The sequence below is a fragment of the Staurois parvus genome, unplaced genomic scaffold (genome assembly GCF_062004578.1).
Source record: "Staurois parvus isolate SC_StPar_1 unplaced genomic scaffold, SC_StPar_1.0 ptg000929l, whole genome shotgun sequence".
NCBI classification, from domain to species: Eukaryota; Metazoa; Chordata; class Amphibia; order Anura; family Ranidae; genus Staurois; species Staurois parvus.
This window is the reverse complement of record NW_028318725.1, coordinates 595,226-621,344: the sequence shown is the minus strand read 5'-3', so window position 1 is coordinate 621,344 and position 26,119 is coordinate 595,226. Positions and strand designations below refer to the sequence as shown.

General features: G+C 38.1%; 1 protein-coding gene across 1 annotated transcript in view; it reads left to right on the top strand.

Moving 5' to 3' along the window:
* The window catches only part of RFX3 (regulatory factor X3), a 286,275-nt gene that overhangs the window by 225,060 nt on the left and 35,096 nt on the right, over positions 1-26,119 (top strand). Inside the window, exon 6 of the mRNA XM_089656696.1 lies at positions 19,724-19,905. Within this exon, the coding sequence (XP_089512822.1) occupies positions 19,724-19,905 (182 nt within the window). The remainder of the gene's footprint in view (positions 1-19,723; positions 19,906-26,119) is intronic.

The following is a 26,119-nucleotide window of genomic DNA, read 5'->3' as shown; positions in this document are numbered from 1 at the left end:
AACTATGCTCACTTCTCTTCTCTGATATCAGGGAGAGGTGAGCAGAGAGAAGTGTGGCAAGTAAAAGAAATCTAAAACTGTTTTATACAAATTGTGGTACCATATAAGTTCTCATTTTTAAAATTCAAAGTGTAACTGATAAAAAAAAACTGACAGAGCTTCTACCTCTTCCACACTCCAAAACAAAAAAAAAACATTTTGGCTATCATTTCTATCATTTTACACTTGACAAGCCCAATGCTACCGCTTTAGTGCACCTCCATAAAATAACGTGTATGTTCCACCAATTAATCTGTAAATGCGTTCAAACCCACAGGTTGACCCTTATTTTTGTAATATGGGTGTGAATAGGATATAAAGGGATTGTATGTAAAACCCCTTGTTTCTAAAAGGCATTCCTCCTAGAATATAACAACAAATGTCTGTGTCTCTACTGAAAGATTGAAATGTAGGAGTTGCTTTATTAGTAGCTCTGGAAATCTGTAGCTTTGGGAAACAAGATATCCAATGTTTTTTGGACAATATATTACATAATCGTAATGCCAAAGCATGTAATGTAGGTGCCAGAGTGTGATAAACCATTAATATCACTCATAAGACAAATGGCATGCTTTGCTTCTTTCATTAAGGCATATCAGGTCATATGGCGTATAATGATGTATTACCATTTAGCATGGATTACCAAGGTAAAGTTGCCACTAACCTAAAAGATATTAACTTAACAGAATAGATAACTTATAAGGAAAAAACCGTAATCAGTGTAATCCTTTTTACTTTGATTGTACAGTGATAATGCTCGTGATTTATTCTTGTCAGGTAATGATGTTTCATTGTATACATCTGAATAATATCAGGAAATTAAATTAAAATTATAGGTCTTTGTAATTTGGTGTTTAATAGTTATTGCAGTTTACCAGATAAAGAGTTTTGTAAGATGTACGCATGCTATAAATATGTAAATTGAAGGCTACCAAATCTGTAATAACTGCGCAATAAAGCAAAAATACAACACAGTATGAAATATAATGTCAGGACAGCTTTTGTTTATTACAATATATTCATCTATTTACTCAAATATGAACATAAAATACACCATTCCCACCAATAATATGTGCATGCACGAATCGTGTGTTTTAGTTTTTGAGTGCAATTTTTATGTTACCACTCATTTGTAACACATGCTTATGTACATTCTATACGCTAAAGTGGAGCCATCATGTGAGAGTTTTTAGACATTTTTACCAGAAACATCTCCCAAATATGTAAGTGACTAACTAACTGATAGAGCCTAGCTTCAGTAACAAGAAAATGGTAAACAATGGCTTTTGGTACATATGGTTATATGCAGGGGCGAACTGACCATTTGGAAACTCTGGCACTGCCCGAGGGCCCGGGGTCAGTAGGGGGCCCCATGAGATGCCCCTGGTACCTTTTTCATAGGCTTTTTGAGTTTGGGCAAGGACACAGGGGCCCCATGATCCCTATTGCCCGGGGGCCCCATGAGTTGTCAGTCCACCCCTGGTTATATGGTAGCAAGTGGGAGATAAACAGATTAGGTCTCAACTTTACACGTTTCCACTATAATGTTTTTGGGAGAGACTGAACATGAACCAAATTACTATTCATAATAGTCAGTCAACATGTGAAAACTGTCAAAGTTATATGTCAGATGTAGACTCTTCTAACACAATGGCTTTTTCACAGGATAAATCTTACCTTTCCTCGGAGATTCAGATTTGAAAAATGATGCACTTGCTTAAGGAGTGTGTGCCCTTTTATATCTGCTAGGATATCTGTTTCTCAAATAAGTGGTTAAAGATGCAGATAAAATGTAATTCCATTTTTTTGTGGTAGAAAACTCCCTCTCTCCATTTCTCCCTCTCTGTTAGGCCCCTTTACATGGGCATCATCTGCACCACTGCAAAAAACAGACAAAGAGATATGAATAAACACTATTCAGATTGTTCATCAGACTTCTGTTCAGTTCAGTCCTGCTCAGTTCATTTGTATACATCCATTTGTATATACAATAACATATACATATACCATATATATATATATATTTATATATATATATATATATATATATATATATATATATATATGTGTGTATGTCTGTCTGTCTGTGTTATTACTTGAGAACAGAGACGTCGTAAGGCCCAAACCAAACTTTTATGCTCTTCTCTGTCTCTCAAATGTGGATGCACCCTATATACAGTATGTTGTTTGGTGACTAAGACACTTTTTGCTATATACCCTCATCCTTTAGATATATATGTTATATAATTGGGTATATTCGTTATTTAGAGCAATATGTCTATAACACTGTTCAACAGGTAAAAAGTTTTGGGCATAAAATTAGCTAATCTTACATAATTTTGGGGTGCTGAAAACGAAAATGACCCTAAAAAATGTTGATTGGCTCTAGTTTCCATGATATATTCACCCATCTAATGACGTAAGCCATTCAAAATTATGATGCAACTTCAGCTGCATATTGCGCAATTGATACTGGTGACCAATAGAAAATTGCATGTATACTGAGATGATGCAATATTAGCCTTTAATTGCATCACTTCACTGCATAAAAGCTGCAGTATCTGTAGCTGATTGTAGTTCGACAGCGTCTTTACATTTCGTTTTATGCTTATATAGGCTACTCAGTAATGCCTCGAACTTGTGTGAATAAAGCAGATAATTTCTGCTATATCTGCGGTGAAATAACTTTTATCTCACAAAAAAGGAGGATAACAGGAATGATTAAGAAAGCCTACAACTTGTATTTTGGCTGCAAGATAGGAGACCAGGACAAGAGCTGGGCACCACATATATGCTGCAATTCTTGTGGGACGGCACTGGAGCAATGGTTGAATGGAAAAAAGGCATCTATGCCTTTCGCTGTGCCTATGATTTGGAGAGAGCCAACAGATCATGTTAGTAATTGTTACTTTTGTATGGTGCCTCCAATTGTAAAAGGGCTAAATAAGAAGAAAAAGTTATCTGTGCACTATCCAAATATTCCATCGGCAATACGTCCAGTTCCTCATGGAGAGGGGCTACCAATTCCTAAAGCACCAGAATCCTTCGTGGTTGAGTCAAGTGAGGAAGAACCTGAAGCGTGTGGTCACGTGCAGTTGTAAGAGATAGCCCTTTCCTCGAATACAAGAGAAAAGCCAAGAGAAGCAAAACCGACACAAACTGAAGACAAAACTAGTGAGAATCCTAAGTATTAAAATGATTCAACTTAGCTTATGGCTATAATTTTTCTTGGTAATCCTATGCAATATATTATGCCATTTAGGCTTTGTTATGTAGTCAATATCATTTGCTTTATATTTGTGGAAAGACATCTATCTATATAATTATTGTGCATTATGTAGTCATTACGCCTATAGTAGAAAACTTTCCGTTTACAGAAAAACTAGAGCCAATTGACAAATTTCATTGTTATATTTGAACTCAGAATGTGAAATTCATTAAGAAATGGATCCTTTTGTTTCCAAAACTGGCAAAAAATAAAAATTTGTTGAACAGTGTAACAGATTTAACATGGGCAGATCTCTCACTAAGACTGACCGATCTGCTCACCTGTGTTCAAATGACATGCCACTGGGACCTGCCAACAGGCCTAATAGGTCAGTCGATATGTGGTTGTAGTTAATAAGTGTGGAAAGGTTTTTTCCTTTGTCTAATGTGAAAAGGGAAGGATTGCTAACTAGTCTCAGTAATTGTTAGAAGCTCTTTGCATGTGATTACAACCACTTCCAAAACTCGGAAATGCCTATTATCTGTCTATTTTGCACATCCTCGCAGCTTGATTGCCTCAAATGAAGCATTTCTTAAATTATTTTGGGCCTTAAAGCAGACCTAAACTGTATAAAAGAAGTAGTGACTTCTGCTTGCATGCTGATTACTGTATAAACATAGTTAGCACTGCAGATATAAATACCTGTCATTGATCAGGTTTGTTCAGTTAACTAGCAGCCTGCAACTTTTTTAGTATAGCTGCAGCTCAGGGCAGGATTTATGTGAAGCAAAGGCACTGATTGGATGCCTCTGTCTAAAACTAAAATCCGTGCCTTTGCGTCACATAGTTCCCATCTGGGCCATATCTTTAAAGCGGAACTTCCCCCTAAATTGGCTTTAATCTTACCCTGCCTCTGCCCTCTCACACATTTGGATGTTAAATGTATATATTTTTTACATTAATTAGATTAGGTGAGAATGACATTCTTGATACTCCCCCCCCACCAAATGATGTGTTCTGCGTGTACGTTGATGTCCCAGAAGAGCTCTGCAGCATATCTCTGTGTACACAGGTCTCCTGTCCATGCGTAAGATAGGGCTTTCATGGATGTCTCCAAAACTTGCAGTGTCTCTGTATGCAAAAAAAAAATTCCTTGCATGTGCACATTTTTGCCAGAGGGCTGTGTCAGAATCTGAAGGTCGGGCAGAGTCCTTCAGCACATCTGTACACATGCCAGACAATCAAAAATGGCAGTGCTGGTAGAGATGGGGCAAATCCATGATTAAGTGGACTGAAGTTTGTCTTTAATGACATATGGTTTAAAGCTACTTTAAAGCTGAAGTCTAAAAAGATTATAAAATACACATTATTGCAGCTCTATAATCATTAATACACCATTACATTTATTTTTTAAATGTAAGCAGTGTTAGTATTTTAGCTTGACCAAGTATCAGTCTCTGTACAGTATAGCTGTAGAGTGTGAGAGTAAGAAGCAGCACAAGAAACCTACTGATAGGAGGAGAGAGAAGACTGACAGAGTGATTGGCTCAGCACTGTGCTCCTTCTTTAACTTGCCAGAAACAAACTGGTATAGGCTCAGGGTTGGTACAATATAAAGATGGATGAATAATGCTAGCCATCAGAGTGAGGACATCTAGCAACAGAAAAAAGTCATGAGAAATCTATGGATCAAAGGTGAATATTGCAGCAGAATACATTTTGGCCTAAATGTATGAATACAGTTTGATTTTTTTTTTACATTTTTGTTTTATTGGATATGCTGTATAGCAGAAAGTAAAACATGTTTTTTTTCTCAACATTTTTGGCATTTTTTAAGTTATATAATAAAAAAAATGATATAAATTTCATTTGAGTATGGTGTTGCATGACCCTGCAATTGCCAGTTAAAGTAGTGCAGTGCTAAATGGTAAGAAATGGCCTGGTCATGAAGGGGGTAAAATCTTCTGGCGCTTACGTGGTTAACTGGCTATTAATTTTTATCTTGTAATACATAAATATGGTAATGAAGATAATCCCCTAAAATGGGCACCAAAAAGGTGCTTGCGCAAGAGTTGTCAGGAATCTTCTTCTGTGGGCCAAGGAAGCCCTCTTGGCACACTCCCATCACAGCTTACAGTGCAATACAGTCACCCCTCCTCAACCATATCTCCATGTTCACTTTATCCCTTTATGTTCATGTCATGTTCACATTACGTTTCCTGGACCCAGAGATTGTTAATTGCATCACAGAATTCAATTCATTTCAAAATCCTGCATCTGCTTTATTGGCCCTTGATAGTTACTATAAATAGTATTAGTTGCTTAGTTTTTTTTTAGCTTTTAGCTGTATCCAGTACATAATATACTGGGAATTTTTATATGACATGTATCTGTACTGTGGCTCGTTATTAAAGACTAATTAGGAATAGGTCATTAACTATCCAGTGCATTCATTCTCTCTAAATAGGGAATTTGTGCTTTTCAGACCTGCTTTGGGGGTAGGCAAGGCACTGTTCACCTTTTCCAAATGTATCTGTAGTCTAATTAACACAGATTACATGCAAAGGTCAGAGAATATAGTTAATCTCCCCATCAGATTTGCTTGTACAATATGTGATAAATAATATTCTGTAAACCTTAGCCAGGGGTTGAGAGTTCAAGTGCTTGATAGTTTTTCACTGTATGCCACATACACAGAACACTTAAAAAGAACTTTTAGTATTTTTGTAACTAATACATTTAGCCAAATATCTCATTGCTAGTTTTTTTCTTTCTTTCTTCAACTTTAATTACATTGAGCTATTTTCACAAATTGTAATATGGTATCATTACCTATTTTTGCTTACCTCCCATAGTTCTGTGGTACAAATGTTGAGGAGTCCATGTTTGGATGCTGTCAAATGATGGCCTTCTATAAGTAGATGTTATTTTAACAAAACTAAATTATATTTAGTAGTTTTCTAACGTTGTCAGTGTTGCAGTCTAACCATTTTGCATTTTCCCCCTATAATGTCGACAGATCTTTATATGCTAGGAACTGGTGTTGCTCAGAAATGTCCTTTATTTTACACTATAAGTAAATGCTAAGTTGGTCATAATTTACATTCAGCTCTTGTATGAGCCAAAAAAGGCATGCCATTTAAAACGGAGCTACGCTGCATCTGGGCACCACAAACAAAAAATGCCATTTTTAATTAATTTATATTTTTCAGAGCAAACTCACCATCCATCCATGTCTCCATGCTTTATTTTGTTGAGAAATCACATTCAAGAACACCCCCAAGCACTTCTGGCCTTGGCCATCTTGAGTAAGGGCAGGTGACTCATGTAGCATTTGCTTCCTGGAATCCCTCTGCCCCTAGTTTAGGCATGCATGCAGGAGGGTGTGCTTAACTGGGATGTATGACAATATTTGCCTACTCCTCAAAACCAGGAAATAACTGAAGAAATAGTTTTAAAAAAAAAAATTAAAAACAAGTCAATATGATACATTTTCCTATCTATTTACTAATGCTAGCAGCATAAAGATTGAAAATAGTCAATGTTGATTGAGAAAGTGAAGTTCCACTTTAAGTCTAGCTCTACTACAGTGCTTTATTCCAGGCTCCGGTTTATAATTTTAGGCTTTATGCTTTTTATGAGAACCCAGTATTGGGTATTTTAGAACATAGAAATACATGTGTCCCTATACTGGTCTTAACCCCCTTTGCTAATTCTCTGTTCAGGATATGGGCAGGCACTTAAATTTTAATAGTTTGTTTACACTAGTAATTGGGGGAAGGAGGACAGCGAAACTATGTGTTTGAGCGTGTTTACTGCCCCTCAACGGCTCACCTTTAGCTGGAAAGGCAGTGGCTGGGGGTGTACATATGGTGCACCCGCAATCCTTTGCTTCTCAGCCATGACAGGAATTATACTACTGTCACGACCCCATTCAAGTGAATAGGGTCGTGCAGCAACCGCTCATTAGTGTGACATTTAGGGGGTTAAACAGGCATTGAGGAGGTGATATATATTACAAAATGCAGATCTCCATGGAACTCCATAAATTAAATACATTTATGGTTGTGAACCTGCTATAAAGCATTTGAAATTTTGTTCAGGTACAGTACTCTCCCACCATGCCTCATAGCCAAGCAGGCAACACCCTAATTTGCTGGTTTATCTTTGCAACTTCTAATGGCAGGTAAAACAGTTCAAATATATGTATTTTAACTGTTTATTTAGCTATTCACCCACAATTCCATTTTAATGCTGAGCTCCAGTCAGGTATAAAACACAAGTTAATGCACTAAAACAAAGAAAAAGATGCTGCTTGCTAAGAGACCCAGCCAAAGTGCACTATAGTAAGCCCAGGTCCTCCAGGACTATGCACTCTGATGTGTTTCACCTCATCACAGGGGCTTAATCATAGATTCTCTATGAGTGCGCCCTGTGGGCGGGGCGAAACGCATCAGTGGGCATCTTACTATTTTGCACTTTGGCTGAGTCCCTCGGCGTGTGGGGTCTTTGTTTTAGTGCACTTTTCCTGAGCTGTGATGAGCTCTTTTAATGCCGGTACCCATAGGCTGTTTGAGACGCTGGGGAATTGGTCAGTGGCACTTTTAACAGCACTTAAGTCCTTCAGTCCAGGTCACAAGTTGTGCAGTTACTTTTGAATGTGACCAGTACCTGACTATCACTTACAGCTTCCTGTAATTTGCAGCAACACACTGCACCTGCAACACAGTCTTAAGTGTATGCTATGCTTAAAGGTGTGTATTCTTTGCTTGGAAAGAGTAGCTTTGTGTATCTTTAGTTGGTATTCATTTATTGCTTGAACTAATAGGGCTGATTCATTAGTGAAAAGAAAATGTGCAATCTGATTGGCTGCTTTTTGGCAAGAGTTGTACCTTTGCAGTCTTCTGGTTATACCAAACAAGGTCTGTTAACTTTACTTGGTAATTAAGTGCTCTTTAAGAGCGTTATTCCTGCTTTAAAAGTTTCTTGTTGTATATAGATTGTATATATCTGTAGCAAAAACACTGGGCATGCTGCAATGCCTAGCTAGCATTCTGTCTTCCAGCAAAGAGAATATCAATGAGATGTGAAATTCATGTTCTGCATTGTGCCCTTCTCCACGAGAGACTCTTTTGTGATACTAATATCAAGCCTCACCTGCATTCTCTTTTCCTGCAAAACAACATGAATTCTAAATGCAGGAGCCAAGACTCTTTGATCTTGATGGTTTATCTTTTATGTTCATGTTCTGTACACCTGGGTCCTGAGCCCTTCTGTGGCAAAGGAAAGCTCTCATTGCCTCTATTCAGTTTCTGGTCTGTTTGTAAATGCAATGCATATCCCATCCTTACACTTCTATTGTCTTTTCTGCTTGTTTTGTTGCCCTCATCAGCTATCCACCTTTGTATCCTTTGTTTTTTTTCTATTCTCTAAAATAAAAATTAAAAAAAAACAAAACAAAAAAAAAACAATGCACAATTTGGCCTAAAGGTGAAGAGAATGGTATATTTTATAGTATTCTATCACAACAACAGTGTATTTGAGTTTGAGAATCACTGTTATGAGACAGCTTGATGTACAGCATTTATATTGGTTAAAGGATGTTTTCACTTAAAGCGCATTTCCACTTTTGCAGCTGAATTGGGATCAAATATTGAAAAGTTGCAGTTTACTTTTTTAGACGTTCTTTTCTGGAAACTCCAGCTCTGTAAAATCCTACTAGTACTAGGGATTAAGTAGAACAAAACTGTCACTCTTTTACCATGTTACTGCGCTCCATCTATTACTATAACCAAAATATCCAAAACTGCGGTAACTATAATGTGAATCACCTTCATGTAACATAAAATAAAATATGTGCAGCCCTTACCCTTATGCAAAATAAATATGTAAATCAATAGATAATGCACATTATATATACAGTATCTCCCAGAAGTGAGTACACCCCTCACATTTTTGTAAATATTTGAATCTATTTTTTCATGTGACAACACTGAAGAAATGACACTTTGCTACAATGTAAAGTAGTGAGTGTACAGCTTGTATAACAGTGTAAATTTGCTGCTCCCTCAAAATAACTCAACAAACAGCCATTAATGTCTAAACCGCTGACAACAAAAGGGAGTACACCCCTAAGTGAAAATGTCCAAATTGGCCCCAGAATGGGGAAGAAAGAGGATTTAAGGGACTTTTAACGTGGCATGGTTGTTGGTGCAAGGCGGGCTGGTCTGCGTATTTCAAAAACTGCTGATCTACTGGGATTTTCATGCACAAAAAAAGAGAAGATATCAAGTTAGCAGCAGTTGTGTGGACGAAATGCCTTGTTGATGTTGGAGGTCAAAGGTGAATGGGCAGACTGGTTTGAAATGATAGAAAGGCAACAGTAACTCAAATAACCACTCGTTACAACCAAGGTATGCAGAATACCATCTCTGAATGCACAACACATAGAACCTTGAAGCAGATGAGCTGCAGCAGCAGAAGACCACATCAAGTGCCACTCCTGTCAGCTAAGAACAAGAAACGGTGACTAAAATTCTCACAGGCTTACCAAAATTGTACAATAGAAGATTGGAAAAACATTGCCTGGTCGGATGAGACTCGATTTCAGCTGCGACATTCAGATGGTAAGGACAGAATTTGGCGTAAACAACATGAAATCATGGATCCATCCTACCTTGTATCAGTAGTTCAGGCTGGTGTTGTAATGGCGTGGGGGATATTTTCTTGGAACGCTTTGGACCCCTTAGTACCAATTGAGCATCGTTTAAATTACACGGCCTGCCGTGAGTATTTGTGCTGACCATGTCCATCCCTTTATGACTTCAGTGTCCCCATCTTCTGATGGCTACTTATAGCAGGATAATGCACCATGTCACAAAGCTCAAATCATCTCAAACTAGTTTCTTGAACATGACAATGAGTTCACTGTACTCCAATGGCCTCCACAGCCACCACATCTCAATCCAATAGAGCACTTTTGGGAGGTGGTAGAACGGGAGTTTCGCATTATGGATGTGCAGCCGACAAATCTGCAGCAACTACGTGATGCTATCACGTCAAGATGGACCAAAACCTCTGAGGATTATTTCCATCACCTTGTTGAATCTATGCCATGAGAAATTAAGGCAGTTCTGAAGGCAAAAGGGGGTCCAACCCGGTACAAGCAAGGTGTACCTAATAAAGAGGCTGGTGAGTGTGTGTGTGTGTGTGTATATGTGTATAAAGTGTGATCCGTAGTTCACCAATCATGTGACTGTTCCCCCAAAAAACTCTTAATTGTGACCCAAATGTTCTGCTTCAAACAACACATGGCTCCTAGTCAGTACTTCATCCTTAAACTGCCTTCTCACTGTGGTTAACCAAACTCACCAGATGGTAATGACCTTTTTTCATAAAGCAAGTTTATTGCACTTATTAATATGCCTTATATGCTTGAATCCTTGCTGACCAAGCCTTGTCTTGTGAAACCATAAAAATGTATTGCGACAAGCACAAAATGACAGTTATTCACAATAACAGGAACATTTCACTCGGTTGTGTAGGAAGCTTCACATCACCAACCGCTTTGCTTGCACCCTCCTCCACCCCCTCCTTCCCCCAAATTTAATGATGTCACAGTGCAGAGTTCTACCAAACATGAGTTTCGTCATTCCTGGCATCTTCAGGAGCAGTCTGTGCACTGTTATCTTGTGGCCATTGTTATACATCTATTAACCCCTAGTTTTTCTGACATTCTCTTAAAATATTCCGGTGACATCTAGTGGTCATATACCTAATTGCAGTTTACTCACTAGACTGTTAATGCATACTGTGCTTAGTATTAATAATCCCCAATGAGACTATTTGTGGGTCAGGCACTATAATCAATTAATGATAGATCTATATGATACTGTTATTGGAATCTACCCTAAATTCCACTAATAGTTGGAATTGAAACAGTTCAGATCTATAACAATATTGAGACCTCTGATGTCCAATGTGTCCAACCCATCCACTTTGTTTGATTTTGAGATAATATCTTTCTTCATATCTGATCCCCTCGAAAGCCTGAACACTCTACCAATTCTGTCAAACGTTAACCCCCTTGAGTCTTTATTATGGCATTCTTTAACCACTCGCTTACAGGGGAAGTTTTTAATTTTTTGCACACATGTTAAAATCAGAATGTGTTTGCTACAAATTACTATAACCCTTACCCCAAAAGTATATATTTTCTGAAAGCCGAGATCCTGGAAAATAAAATAGTAGTAGTGGTATTTTCAGGAAAACATACATTAAAATGAATTTGAGTACAAACACTCAATGTTATACCCATTTTATTCAATATATAAAAGATTTGGTCGAGTAAATAGATACCAAACTTGTCAAGTCTTAAATTATGCACACTCACCAAATTGCAAAAAAACTATGATACACAAAGTTCTTCTTAGGTGAATGGTGAATGATGGCCCTAGAATTATTGCTCTCACTCCGACATGAGCTTCAGTACCCTACGTGTGCAGCGCAATTGATGTTTACATACACGTGGAGAGGGGTAATGGGGGTGCTATACAATTATTTTGCCCTTTGAGATCCCCATAAATGTGAATGGATGGCTCTAGAGCTGCCCAATCACTTTTATCCTACGCCACATGGGCACTCTCCAATATGCATGTTACATGGGTAGTATCACTAGAAACAGGTTTTGTAAATATTCAGTCCCTTATATTTAACTTCTTTTTTTTTTTTTTTAATCAAATCACTTTTATTTATCATTTCTTTCATTAAAAGATTGTACAATATAGCAAGCATTGCATACCTACATTTTCTTATCCCACCCTCAAACTTCTCTTCAAACTTTCCAACACAAACCTCCTTTCATATATTGATTTTTTCCTTATTGTTCTGTCCACCACTTTTAACCAGTCTTCACAGCTAGGAGGCACAGGGGATATCCACCTCTGGGCAATCAGTTTTCTGGCTAGATATAGATTATTATTATTATACAGTATTTATATAGCGCCAAAGGGTATCCTCAGCGCTGTACAGTAGCAAGGGGGACATAACATGAGACAAGACAGTAACAATACACTACACGAGGGGTTCGAGGGCCCTGCTCTTTCGAGCTTACACTCTGCACTGCCAGCTGAGTAGAGTAAAACATTCCATGGTTTCCCATAATCCCCAGTGTGCACAACGTGGGTTCCATCTCTAACATTAAACCAAACACCAATCCTATTGTCTCTATCACCTTTTCCCAATATCTATATAGTTTGAGACACCTCCAAATCATGTGGAAAAAAACTTCCCAACGGATCCCCACATCTGGGGCAACATGCATCTGGATGCTTCACAAACAGAAACTATTTCCTTGGTGTGTAGTATGTTCTATGGATAATAAAAATCTGTCAGCTTTTGTGCAGGGGATAATTATATTAATTCCACAATTTTAAGACATAATTCCATTGCTCATCCGTTAATATATCCACGTCTTCTTCCCATTTTACGCTACATGGTAATTCTTTGTTTATCCAGCTCAGCTGATTGTATATTTGTATACAACTTCGATATTAACCCTTTGGTAGATGGGGCATTTATAAAGAACTCTAATAGAGGGGCATCGCTCCACTCTAGTTCCTTTACCTTAAACTGGGCTGTCAGAGCATGTCTCAACTGTAGGTATTGATAGAAACACTTATTCGAAAGTTCATATTTCTCTCTCGATTCCTCAGTTTTCATTCTGCTGGATGCATATAGCTGTGCTAAATACACAATTTCCTTCTGTTTCCAATTTTCAAAATTCTCTAATTTTTCAAGCTCTGATAGATTTTATTTTCCCATATCGGCGCATATTCCGTAAATCCCGTGTACCCAAAGCGCTTGTAGTATTCGCCATAATTTCAACACCAGATTAATTGTTGGGGATTGTCTTTCCATCTTTAAGGATTCTGCCTCGAACGCCTCCACTAAATTGAGGTGGGGTGTACAGAATAACAGCATATGTGTACTATGGTCCATGTTTCTCCCACTTAGTCCACAACCTCCCAAATGCTGTAATTGAGATACCAAAAAATAACTTCAAGGATGCGGCTCCGCCAATCCACCTCTATCCCCAGGGAGCTGCAGTACTCGAAGACATATTCTGGCCTGCCCCCCTTTCCACACCAATTCCCTAAATAGAGTAGCTATCTTCCTGAACCACTTTCCTGTGATCCATACTGGTGAATTAGCAAGATAAAAGTTGAGGCAGCCATACCATCTTAATTAATCCACAATGTCCCACCACTGAAAGAGAGAATTGGCGCCATGCCTTACACTTCTCTTTAAATTTCAATAACAAGAGCGTAAAGTTATTTGAAATGTATGTTTTGGGATTTGCTGTTACTTTTATTCTTAAATACCTAAAACTTTCCACTACCCGTAGGTGCCTAGCACCCTCAAGTAGTGTCTCTATCCGTGAGTCCAATGGAAGTAAAATGGATTTTTCTCAATATATGAATAATCCAGAAAAGGAGCCAAAAGACTTTATAATGTCCATTACTACAGTTAGTGAATGCTTTGTATCCCCCAGAAACATGAGTATGTTATCCGCGTATAGGGAGATTTTTTCCTCAACTTTCCCCCTACAGAAACCCCTTACCTCCCTCGCTGCTCTAATGGAAATAGCCAGGTGTTCTATAGCCAACGCAAAAAGTAATGGCGACAGAGGGCATCCCTGTCTTGTCCCTCGTGCCAATAAAAAATACTCCGATAACCCGTTGTTAATTCTTACCCTTGTCTTGGGGATATTATAAAGCAGCCGCACCCACTTCATTAACACCAGAGTGAATTTAAATGCCAACATTACCTGCCACAGATAACTCCACTCCACACTATCAAATGCTTTGGCAGCATCTAAGGAGAGAATAGCTCTCGATCCCTCCTCTTCCGCTGGAATTTGCAAATTTAAAAATACTCTTCTAATATTCAAAGCTGTGGTTCTACCGGGGATAAACCCAGCTTGATCTGGGTGAATCAATGTATGTACTATCTTTCCTAATCCAGTGGCTAACAGTTTTGCTAACAACTTAACATCCGCGCACAGCAAAGATGTTAGTCTATATGATGAGGGCTGCAGGGGATCCTTTACTTCTTTATCTAACATTATAATTATGGCTTCTGTCATAGACAATGGCAATACTCCCTTCTCGAACGCCTCATTTAAAACTTGTAGGAGCTCAGGAATAAAGCTTCCCCATATTGTTTATATATTTTGGTTGGTAACCCATCTGGTCCTGAAGTTTTATGACTGGCAGAAGTTAAAACTGCAGTTCGCAGTTCCTCTATAGTGATGGGGGGATTCCAACATATCTCTATCCCCCTTTGAAAGGGTTGGGATCTCTAGACCTTGGATAAAATTTTCCATCTCCTTATTCCCCTTCCCTATTTTAAAGTTATGCATATCTGAAAGATCATTTTTAAAAACATCTATAATCTCATTCATTAACATAGTGACCCTCCCAGTCCCAATTGAGTTCACGGTATGCACCGTGTCCTCTTGAGTCCTAGCTAGGAGGGCCAACATGCGTTCTGTATTCTCTCCTTCCTCATATCATCGTCGTTTCATGAAAAACCTTTTATTTTCAGCCCTTGTCAAGGAAATTTTAGTATACACTGTTGCATTTCATTCCATCTATCTGAATTATCATTAGTTGATTCTTCTATATAAATTCTCTCAGCTTCTACCAGCCCTTTCATAATTGACAATTCCCAATCCCTAGTAGTTTTTTTTTATTTTTTTTTATTTTAGAGATCTGCTGAATTATAAGCCCCCTACAATACGCATTAGGTGTGTCCCACATCACATTTTTGGGTGCTGAAGCCCTATTATCTTTTATGAAATCACCCAGGGCTGTATTCATATGCTTCTTGGCTGTCATTAATTGTAACCAATAGGGGTTTACCTTCAGTTCCCTTTGTTGTTGATAATAATTCGACCCTATTGTCAAAAATAAACGGAGAATGGTCTGACAGACCTCTAGCCTCCTACCTTATATCAGTTATTAAGGGCATCATACTGTCACTCCCCCGTGCCAGGTCTATCCTACAGAGTGACAGGTGCCTGAACAGCATGAAAATGTTTGATCCAAATATCTCTCAACCCTGACTCCATAATCACCCTATATAGTAGAGTGTAAGTACTCTATCCTGTTCTCCTTCCCGGGGTGAATTTATCCATCTGTGCATCCATTACCATATTAAAAATCCCCTACCACTAGGATTGGTATATTTGGCTAAACTACTAGAAATTCTAATATATTTTTAAATAAGTTCATTTTAAATGGAGGGGGGACATACACATTCATCAATATAAATAATGTACCTGCTAGTACGCAATACATAAATACATACTGTCCACCATTATCGATCTTTATCTGTTTACAAGCACTGATCTATGTATTAAAATGCTTGTTCCCCTTGAATAAGAGGCATACACTGAATGACATTGAGGAGAGAACCCATTATGTTTTAATCCTACTCCTGTTCTCTTGACAAGGTTTGTTTCCTGTAAACAGATCCCAAGAGTGGAAGCAGTCTTGTGTTAATTTCTTTGATCCATCAGCAATTGCCCTATGGGCTACACATATTTTGACTAAAAAAAAACTTCCACCCTGCTTCTTGATAAGAATGGAGCTGAATATCTGAATACTATTATAATGGGCCAAATATAGAATATGGGTCTTGCTGTTTACAAGGGAACAGTGAGAGAAGGACCCGTTTGTAACCACACAAAGGGGATTGCAGCGGCCAGCGGGGCTCCACTTTTCATCTAAATTTGTCAACACCTCAGACCAGGAAGAAGCTAGGGAAAAATAGTCTGAATACTGTGTCCTTCAGATGAGCTAGCAGCCTAATGTTTGCTGGCTATAGGAAAGGATCACAACCTTATCTGAAGCATTACTTTGTGTCTCTTCACACATTGGTTAATGTGTGTTATGTTCAGGAACCCCAGTCATTTAGAATGGGCTGCCAACATACTGCAACAGACAAATGTCTAAGCTATGTTTTTTAACATGCATGGCATGTGCAATATGATGCAATGCAGTGAACACGCATTGCCACTTGCGTAGTTGAGCATTCTAGTGGCATTCTGAATGAGTGGTACTGCAACACACCTCACAAAATGCAATGACTTACTATGAGTTGTGGTTATGTGCTAAATTATGCAACTCAGGTATGATCTGTAGCGCATAGGTGTGAAGCCAGACTCCATAAATATCTAAATGTAAAATATACATTTTTGCATCAAGGGCTTTCTAGACCAAAGGCTTATTCCTCACACATAGTATTAGATCTTACCTGCCTTCTGGCAATATCTTGTTCCATATGCAGCTATTCTGAAAAAAAGGTGTTCTGTGTACACCATTGTAAAGGAATGGTCAGGCTTTTGGTGGTCAAGTAATATAAGCACTGAAGAGACGTGCGTTTTGATTGTATCATCAAAATCTTATCCAAATGTATGCTTTGCCACATAGGCTGTGGCACCCTGCCTGCTATAGCATTATAGACAGCCTGTGCAATTTAATCAATGGAATAGTGTACTTTGGCATGCACTTTGAGACTGCGATGTCTGATCTTGTTAGTGTGAATGGGGTAGTGCAAGACCGTTTTCTTTAAGGCAGAAAGTATTTATCTTTCCCTGATGCAATATCATCTTAAATTTGTCTTCTACACCTACACACTATTTATGGCATATGATACACCTACTACACTCATGCCTAAACACAGCTGTCTGCCCTAATAATCTGAATGTCTATATTAATGAATCTTGCTATCTTTATCTGAAACTGATATTAAATCTTCATTTTTTCATTTTGTTCTTATTTGCTTTAAATTCCATATATATCTTCTCCAATCTGTGAAAATGGAATATGTGACTGTTTATTCTCTTTTATCACTAGCTATCATCCACCCACAGCCTCTCATGATTCTCACTCTATTTAGAACATTGGGTCAGTGTAAATACAGACTACTTTAGCTAGATCAATCTAAATTCTTAAACTTAAGAAAACTATCTTCTTACTTTACTACAAGTTCTTTATACCACACGTAGGCGTGAAGTTCAAATCCATTGCAAATCCATTGCAAACATTTGTTATTTTCTACAATATACTTCTAACAGGATAAGAGCTGTTTACTTACAAAGTTTTTACTAAAGTGTATACTATAATTTCAATTACGTACAGGGAAAGTATGATGAATACTTTCTATATAGTATGTGTTGTGTTTCTATCTGTATATGTATGTACACACATCTACACATAGTCATGGCCAAAAATATTGGTACCCCTGCAGTTGGCAAAATAATGGTCCAAAATTCTATTAGAGAGGTGTAAGAAACTCATTGATGGTTACAGGAAGCGATTGATTTCAGTTATTTTTTTCAAGGAGTGTGCTACCAAATATTAAATTGAGAATGTCAATAATTTTGTCCAGCCCAATTTTGGAGTTTTGCGTGGAATGTGTCAGATTTGGCTTTTTCTTTCTCCACTTTTTTGTGTCATACCAATACAAACAAAAGAAGACATTTGTAATTGCAACAATTTTCTGGGTGAAGTGGTGCATTATCTGATAGAAATGCATGGGTGCCAATATTTTTGGCCATGACTGTATATAGGTTATAATTTGCATTCAGAATGTTGAAGCATAAATGGTCAAAGTAATAAATAAATTAGTAATTTGAAACGATAGCTGTACATTAGCAGACTGATCAATTATACTGTTAAATATATTGCGCTATGCATTGCAGTATGTATTAGCATGTAAGAAAGGTTAAATCAATTATCTCTCCAATGGTTCAGTGAGTGGAAAAATTACCTATTAAATTTGTAAGCACTGATCTGTGAACTTAAATGTACTTATGGTGCTCTCACTTCAGTTTTGTACTTCAGTTTATCTACTCCCATCATCAACTGCTTTAGCTATGCTTGCCACTCAAATCCGTAAACCACACCTATGCTGGACGTACATTTGGCAATTTTGTGGACATTTTCCTTCAACTTTTGATTAAATTTACAATTTTATGGATCTGAACAGTACTCAAATTTGGTTGATTTCTACTGTCCAGCATTCTTTGTGGTGGAAGCAGAAAAAAATAAAAGAACAAGGTTGACAATGGATATTGTTTTAGTTTCAATTGATAGAATTTCGATTATCTCACCATTCATAACTGGTAAATAAAAAACAGTGGGTGATTTATGTTGGTTGTTCATTCCCAAACAATCTGTGTTTTGACTGAGAGCTGACAAAAAATACTTCCAGAATTGCCAAGGGCATGATCAGCTTCACTTCAGTGAACCTAATAGCTTTGGGTTGCTTTCTACTTTAAAATCTACTAGGACTGCCTACAGCAATGGGCACAAGTTTCCATCATTTCATCTTTAAAATGGATCTTTCTGCAACTTTACAAGTGAACTTAGTATAATGCTATCAGTCTGTTGCAGGCCGGATGAAGCCTTTTCCCCATCTCACCCCCAGTGATCAGACTGCAACAATGTAACCTTGTAGCAAGTCACAAGGTGAGAGTCTGCAGCAGGGGCTGGTTTGTGTCAGACCTTTGCAAACAATAATTGCACAGGCACCAGGGTAACCTTGATGGTGTCATCTCTGAGCCAGCATCTCAGTTCAGGAAATAGAAGCTGACCCTGGATAATGCCTGAACAAAGATGGTTCTGGACTTCTGACAAGAGAAAGAAATGAGAGCATTGTCAGGGTGAAGTACTATAATTTCTGTGAGGTAATACATACCTGAAAATGTTACACTTTTATCATGCATGCATTAAATTAAAAACCTACAGTATAGCTGATACCAGGTCCATTTTAAAGGTCCTACTGAATTGTAACTGTTCACTCTTATTCACTGTTCACTCTGTTATTTCTGTACCTCCCTCTATAATACTGTACAGTGTTTCATTCCCCCATTTAACATTGTCATTTAATTCACATTTTCAAACCTAGTGTTCCTTTTTATTTCTACAAATACAAAGAAAACTAGAAAATCTTACAAAATTCCCATCCATACTCTATGTGCAAATAAACCATTCCTCTAATGGACATAATTATAAAACTAATGGCCACTAGAGGATAGAAGAAATTGGAAGCACTTTCTGGTAACTGGAGCAAAGATTTAAATGGCTGATCTCCAGCTGTTTTAAATGAAAGCAGTTGTACTTCCCAATATTCTTTTAATTCAAAACCTGGACTTCTATAATAGCAATAAAAGATTAAATGTTTTATTAGCCATTTTAGTACATTAATTAATCCTCTGTTACTTTGTATTTTTAAGTAGCCACTCATTTAGAATGTGTTCACCCATACTGAAGCTTACTAGATGGAAAGGGACCAAGATTCCATTTTCATTACAATGGCATGTTCTGAGCTGTCCTCCGTAAACATCTAATTATTTTTTTCTATTTTCCATGAGTTGTTAACCTGGAGTATGTTTGTTTCTTCTAGCTCCAGTGGCTGCTGGACAACTATGAAACTGCTGAGGGAGTGAGCCTGCCCAGAAGTACTCTCTACAATCATTACCTTAGACACTGTCAGGAGCACAAACTAGACCCAGTCAATGCTGCCTCCTTTGGAAAACTTATCCGCTCCATATTCATGGGACTCCGAACGAGAAGACTGGGTACTAGGTTAGTATATACAGATTTTTTTCCTTTTCACGGAGAGTGCTATGTGGGATCCAAATAATGCCGCAAAACGTTTTTAGCAATTGTTTGATGAAGCACCATCAAATATAAGTTGGAAATAGCAGGTAATTCTGGGTTTCAAGCATAAAGCATCCTTAAAGGACTTCAGTTCTGTAAAACATTGATGCACACACCATTTTGTAAATTATGGCCTCATCCAATAAAGAGTTCCCATAGATATAAGCAGGGCTTTTTTCAGCGGGAATGCAGGGGAACGCAGTTCCAGCAACTCCAGCACTGAATGTATGTAATGACAAGGGGTTCTGGGGTGTGCTTCTAGGTCTATTGATGCTGGGGGATCTATTGTTACTAGAAAGGATCTATTTTTGCATGGTGGTCTGTTGTTGGGGAGGTCTGTTGTTGCTGCTGGGGGACCTATTGTTGTTGGATGGGGATCTACTGTTGAGGGAGTGTTCTATGCAGTGTTGGCTGCTGGAGAGTCTATTGATGCTGGAAGATCTGTTGTTGCTTCTGGGGGTCTATTGTTGCTGGGGTGGTGTTTTGCTGCCAGGGTCCATTGTTGCTGGAATCTGTTGTTGCTGGAAGAGATCTATTGTTGCTAGCTGCAGGGGATCTATGTTACTGCTTTCCTTGTTATCATTAACACCTTCCTTACAAATTACTTAGCACCACAAAATGATAATTGACTCTGTATTCTCTATAAGGATCTGTACTGGGAGGTGGGTACGGAGTCAAACCAAGGGACTGTGCTCAAAGATGGGTGGTTGTGGAGCCAAGAAGTGATTCAGAAGGGGGAGTTCCTGCACTTATTCTCTGAGAAAGAAACCCTGGATATGAGAATTAATTTTGTACTACGATGACTTTTGGTGAGATCTGGTGGGTTGCTATTACTACACCTGAAAATACAGAAAAATGTTGTGCTAAAGGAAATAATTCTAATATAGCAGCCAGAACACAGTATAAGATGCACCATACAATAAACTAACAACATTGTAAATAAGTGCAGCGCTTACAATATAAGCTCAACAGTGAAAATAATTATTCAAAAGAACATATACATTTAGTGCTCGACTTGGCAAGAAAATGTTTATATGTGAACCAAAACGCATGTGACGTGCAGCAACAAACCTCAAAATTGCCAGCTCCTTCTGTGATAATTGGATCTGAAAAAACACCACGTTTGCTCCACCAAAATCACTCTGAGGCTTACCAGAGTGCATGTGACGCTCAAAAGATAAGTCAGACAGTACTTGTTTGATACAAACTTCACCTGGCTTAGTGGCTCACAGGATGGTGTCTTTCCTCACCTCCGCGGTTATAAACACAACATTCAGCATGAATGTGGCAGTAAAAGACTACAAAACCCAGAATCCTCAGCAGTATGTGTGCATGCACAGTGACATTGCAGCTTCTGGCTCTGCCTTTTGGGCACATGCGCACGTACTGCAGAGGATTCTTCATACACAAAATTGCTCCCAATCATTAGAGAAGCCATCTTCTGTCTTTTCATTTTAGCTCAAATATTCAAAATCCAGGGCACAGACAGCAGGGAACGTGGGCACTGTGAGAATTTTCTACATTATTGATTAGGAGCTCTATTGGGATGCTAGAACCTTCCACAGATTGCCTTTCTTTCTTTACTACAAAGGCCACTTATGTTAAGGATTACAATTTTGTTTCAATGCTTAGCCATGTATTACTTTGTAAAACAGGGACAGAAGAAGTAATAGAAACTGGACAACATCTCTAAGCCTTCCCCTCTCTAACTGAAAGTGAATAAAGAGAATATGTTTTGGTTGAAGTTCAGCTTTACATTTACTGTGCTAGAAGTATTGTCTCTCTCAGAACAGATGTAGGTATATAGCAGCATTAGTGTTGCTTGTTTGAATCTCAACTACCAGGCACTACCTGCCTGGAGTTTGCATGTTCTCCCTGTGCCTGCGTGGCTTTCCTCCGGGTACTCTGGTTTCCTCCCACACTCCAAAGACATGCTGGTTGGTTAATGAACTCCTGTCTAAATTGGCCCTAGTATGTGTATGTATGGATGTGAGTTAGGGACCTTAGATTGTACACCCCTTGAGGATAGGGACTGCTGTGAATGTATAACATATATGTTTAAAACGCTGCATAAATTGATGGCGCTATCTCAGTACCTGTAATAGATAAAAATAAATAAAATATGTGCATTGACATTTGCTAATTGTATTGCCATGTATACAAATGACATAGAGGGATTTCCCAGCTGGAGATAAACCTGTTGGTGGTTACAAGTCTCATAGAAAAAACAGTGTGTGTGTGTATATATATATATATATACAGGGGCGGACTGACCATTTGGAAACTCGGGCACTGCCCGAGGGCCCGGGGTCAGTAGGGGGCCCCATGAGATTCCTCTGGTACCTTTTTCATAGGCTTTTTTGAGTTTGGGCAAGGACACGGGCCCCATGATCCCGTATTGCCCGGGGGCCCCATGAGTTGTCAGTCCGCCCCTGTGTGGTGTGTGTGTGTGTATATATATATATATATATATATATATATATATATATATATATATGTGTGTGTGTGTGTATATATATATGTATGTATTGTAAGCTCTAAAGAGCAGGGACCTCTATTTCCTCTTGTACCAAATTGTATTGTAACTGTAATGCCTACCTTCATTTTGTAAAGCGTGGCGCAAACTGTTGGTTCTATATAAATCCTGTATAATAATAATGCTGATCTATGCAATACCAGGATTTACAAGACTGTTGTTTTTGGTCCAGCATCTTGATCTAGAGCGTAAATGTGGACTCTGTGTGAGGCAGCAGAGATGGAGCCATTCTTCTGATGGTACAAAGGGTGAACACATTGTCAGAATGAATAGATTGATTGCTTAGATGAGAAGTAATGAATATCCTTATGTTTTATATTTACACATTGCCTAGCATGCATATAGTAGAATCTCAACTCCAATCAAAAAAAGTATTACGTTTTGGATAGAACAGGGAAGGGTTAGTTTCTATCAGGTATTATAGTCATGTGTAGAACTAGATACCAACCAAAGTTTGTGCCACATGAGAAAATGTATTTTTTATTATAGGCTTATTATTATATTTATAGGTTTTATTATAGCCATGTGTGCCCATATTGGGGAGAGTTCCCTTCACTTGCTGCCAGAATGGGGAAGGATTAGAACATCTGATAAAGTTTTTTTGTGCCTTCCTTGGTAACAACCACAACCCCCATCCTCATTTTTTTGTCCATCCCTCAGAGGACTAGGATGTGTCTTATTATGGCGTAACACTTGAAAATGCATGTAGTATAATGAGTTGATATAAGTAGATTGAAACATTAACAGTTTAATACAGTCTAAATTTTCTGCATTTTTTAAATGCATCAAGACACTTTCCTTTAGCTGTCTGCTAGTAAAACCTCCATACTGAATTTGGCTTTGGATCTAAGATATCACATGAATAAAAATCTTAGCTATGCAATTATAAATGTCAACAGTCTGGTTGTAACCGTGGAAACAATGTTATCAGTTCAAATATGACAAGCCAAATGGGTTTCTTGTTTGCTTTACAAACTTGGAAGAGACAGAGAAATAAATACTGCCAAGAAGGGGTGCTCTTTGAGGAACCAACTGACAACCTATTACCAAAGTTTTTTCTTTAAAGACAGGGTTGTTTACTTTTATTAATGGGTACAATAGGATTGTATTCTTTACCATAAACAGTAGAAAAAGTAAGTAAGGTAACGATGAAAAATAAAACAGCAGCATTTCTACTTTTTCTCCATAAAAGAGAACCCCTATCTCAAACATTCTAAAACGTTGTAGTCCAAGTCACCTCTTGAACATTAGTGGCTTGTAAACCTTACGTTCCATCTTCATTCTGGATGGTACAGTTGCACTTTGCCCTAATGAATTTCACTACAGGGACTGCATTCAACATTTGTCAGTGGCTTTAATGCCCTAATAAGGGTATTATTTCCTATAAATATAAACTCAAGTTAAAAGCATTATTTTTCATTTTTAAATAAATTGGCTTCTAGAGATGAACTGGAATAGAACACAATGTCATTCATTTGTCGTCTTTGCTGCAAAATATTAGAATATGGTACTGTTTCAACTACCACATGTGGAGGTTGCCAAGAGAAAGATACAGCATACCAACATGTTGTTTTAAAAATGAACAGGTAATGCAACCTTGTTGTGAATTGATATCTGCTCATTGTCCCCAGCATCCCACAACTCTTTCATGCTTTTTACAGAACTACTTCAGAACAGTATTTATATGAAGCTTAAAGGATAAGTTCATCTTTCTAATAAAAGAAAAAAATTTACCTTGTTTTGCAGGTTGTTTGAGGAGCTCATAAAGCATTGCACGTGCGATTAGCAGATTGCTGGTGCAATACAGGGCTCCTGCAGACTGTCAATGTAATTGTCTGTTTGTACCTTGTATGGGCAGTTGCTCAATGATAGAAAGACTCAATGAACTACCTAAATGCTCACTAGCGCCCCGGTAGTTCATGGAGAACTACAAGCTGTCAGCCACAAAGGCTGTTAATACTTGTAGTTTATTCACTCACAGAACTCTGTGAATGAATCATGCGGCCATGTGGGCGGAGCCCACACAGCTGCTTTCTTTTCAAATTTTGAGAACTGGTACAGTGAGAAGATCCGTGGCCCACTGTTATAATTTAAAGGGGGATTTGGGGGGGGAAGCTGCACATGCGGGAATGTTACATGGTCCACCCTAAAAAGGGGTGGAACATGTAACATGTTCCCATAAGTGAACTTGGCCTTTAAAAAAAATCTATTAAACCTAAACTCCTGAGCTTTCTAGTGATCTGGAGATAAACGCAGTGTAGTCAGAGTATGTATCAGCAGCAAAGACTAATTTAAAAGTTTGTTAATATTTTTTTGTATGCAGATATGAAACATTTTGCATATTATGAGACAAGGAAACGAAAAGCAATAGGGAAGGGACAAGCTGAACGAAAGAGTACTGTTGGAAGATTGTAGTGTCTAAATCATCTCTACCTGTAATTAAGTTATACCTCCAACTTCAATCGAAACAAATTAAAAAAAAAAAAATCCTGGTTGGCTGTCGTACATTTTTAAAGCAAGGGGTTTCGTGGCTGCATCATGTCAGTTATGAAATCGCATAATTATTCCACTGTATTAACTGAACAACTAATAATTTGAAAATAAACCATTTCTAAACTACTCATAAAGTTATAAATAACATCGAAAGACTAATGGTTTAAAACAGATCTACTTTATTTCATGAGAAAGATTATCTGAATTTAGTTACTCTAGAGAAGAAGCAATTGGGACGGATAGGATTCATTGCCTTTATAAATATACAAATGACCCAAACAGAAAGTTCAACAACCCCTAAAAAGCTACAAAGGCACTTTGTGCATTTGGTGTGCAAGAAAGGAAACCTCAAAACATAGCTAACGTTCTTTACTATCAGAGCTGTGAAAATGTGGAAAAGTCTTCTATGGGAACTGGTTTTATGTGTTTAAAAAAAGGTCTGAATGTGTTTCTTAATGCAAGGAATATCAACAGCTAGTAGAAAAAAACATTGTAAAATTGTTACATGAGAGGGATCAAACCTTTTTTATGGTGCTTTTTTTTTTTTCTACTATCTGGCTCATATGTGTGTTCAGGATTCTGGGAATTCAGTTGCTTTTCTTTTGCTTAACTTAATGGTCTTTTTTTCAACTTAAAGTGGTTCTAAAGCCCTAGTACAAAATGTCCCAGTAGCAGTATTGCTCCCTCTCCACCCATAAATATTAAGTCCTCTCTCAATCCAGTCCTCACTTGATACAGCACGTTGCCAGTCTGTAGCGGCTCCCTCCTCTCTCTGTGCATTCAAAAGGCAGGGAGGCAGCAGCAGGAGCCATTAGCTCCTGCTGCTGTCAATCAAATCCTGTGAGCAAAAAGCAGGGTTGAGCCTATGAACGCAAACCGCACAGCTTGGAAGTGAGCACTTCCAAGCTACATTCTATGGTGGCAGACACAAAAGAGGAAGATCTGAGAGAACCGGCAGGGGACCCCAGAAGAGGAGGTTCAGGGCCAGTCTGTGCAATTTCATTAAGTATCAGTATGACATGCTTGTTATTTTAAGAAAAAAACCTTTATAACCACTTTAAATTAACACTAAACCATATCCTTCTTTTTCAAAAATTATCCATACAGATC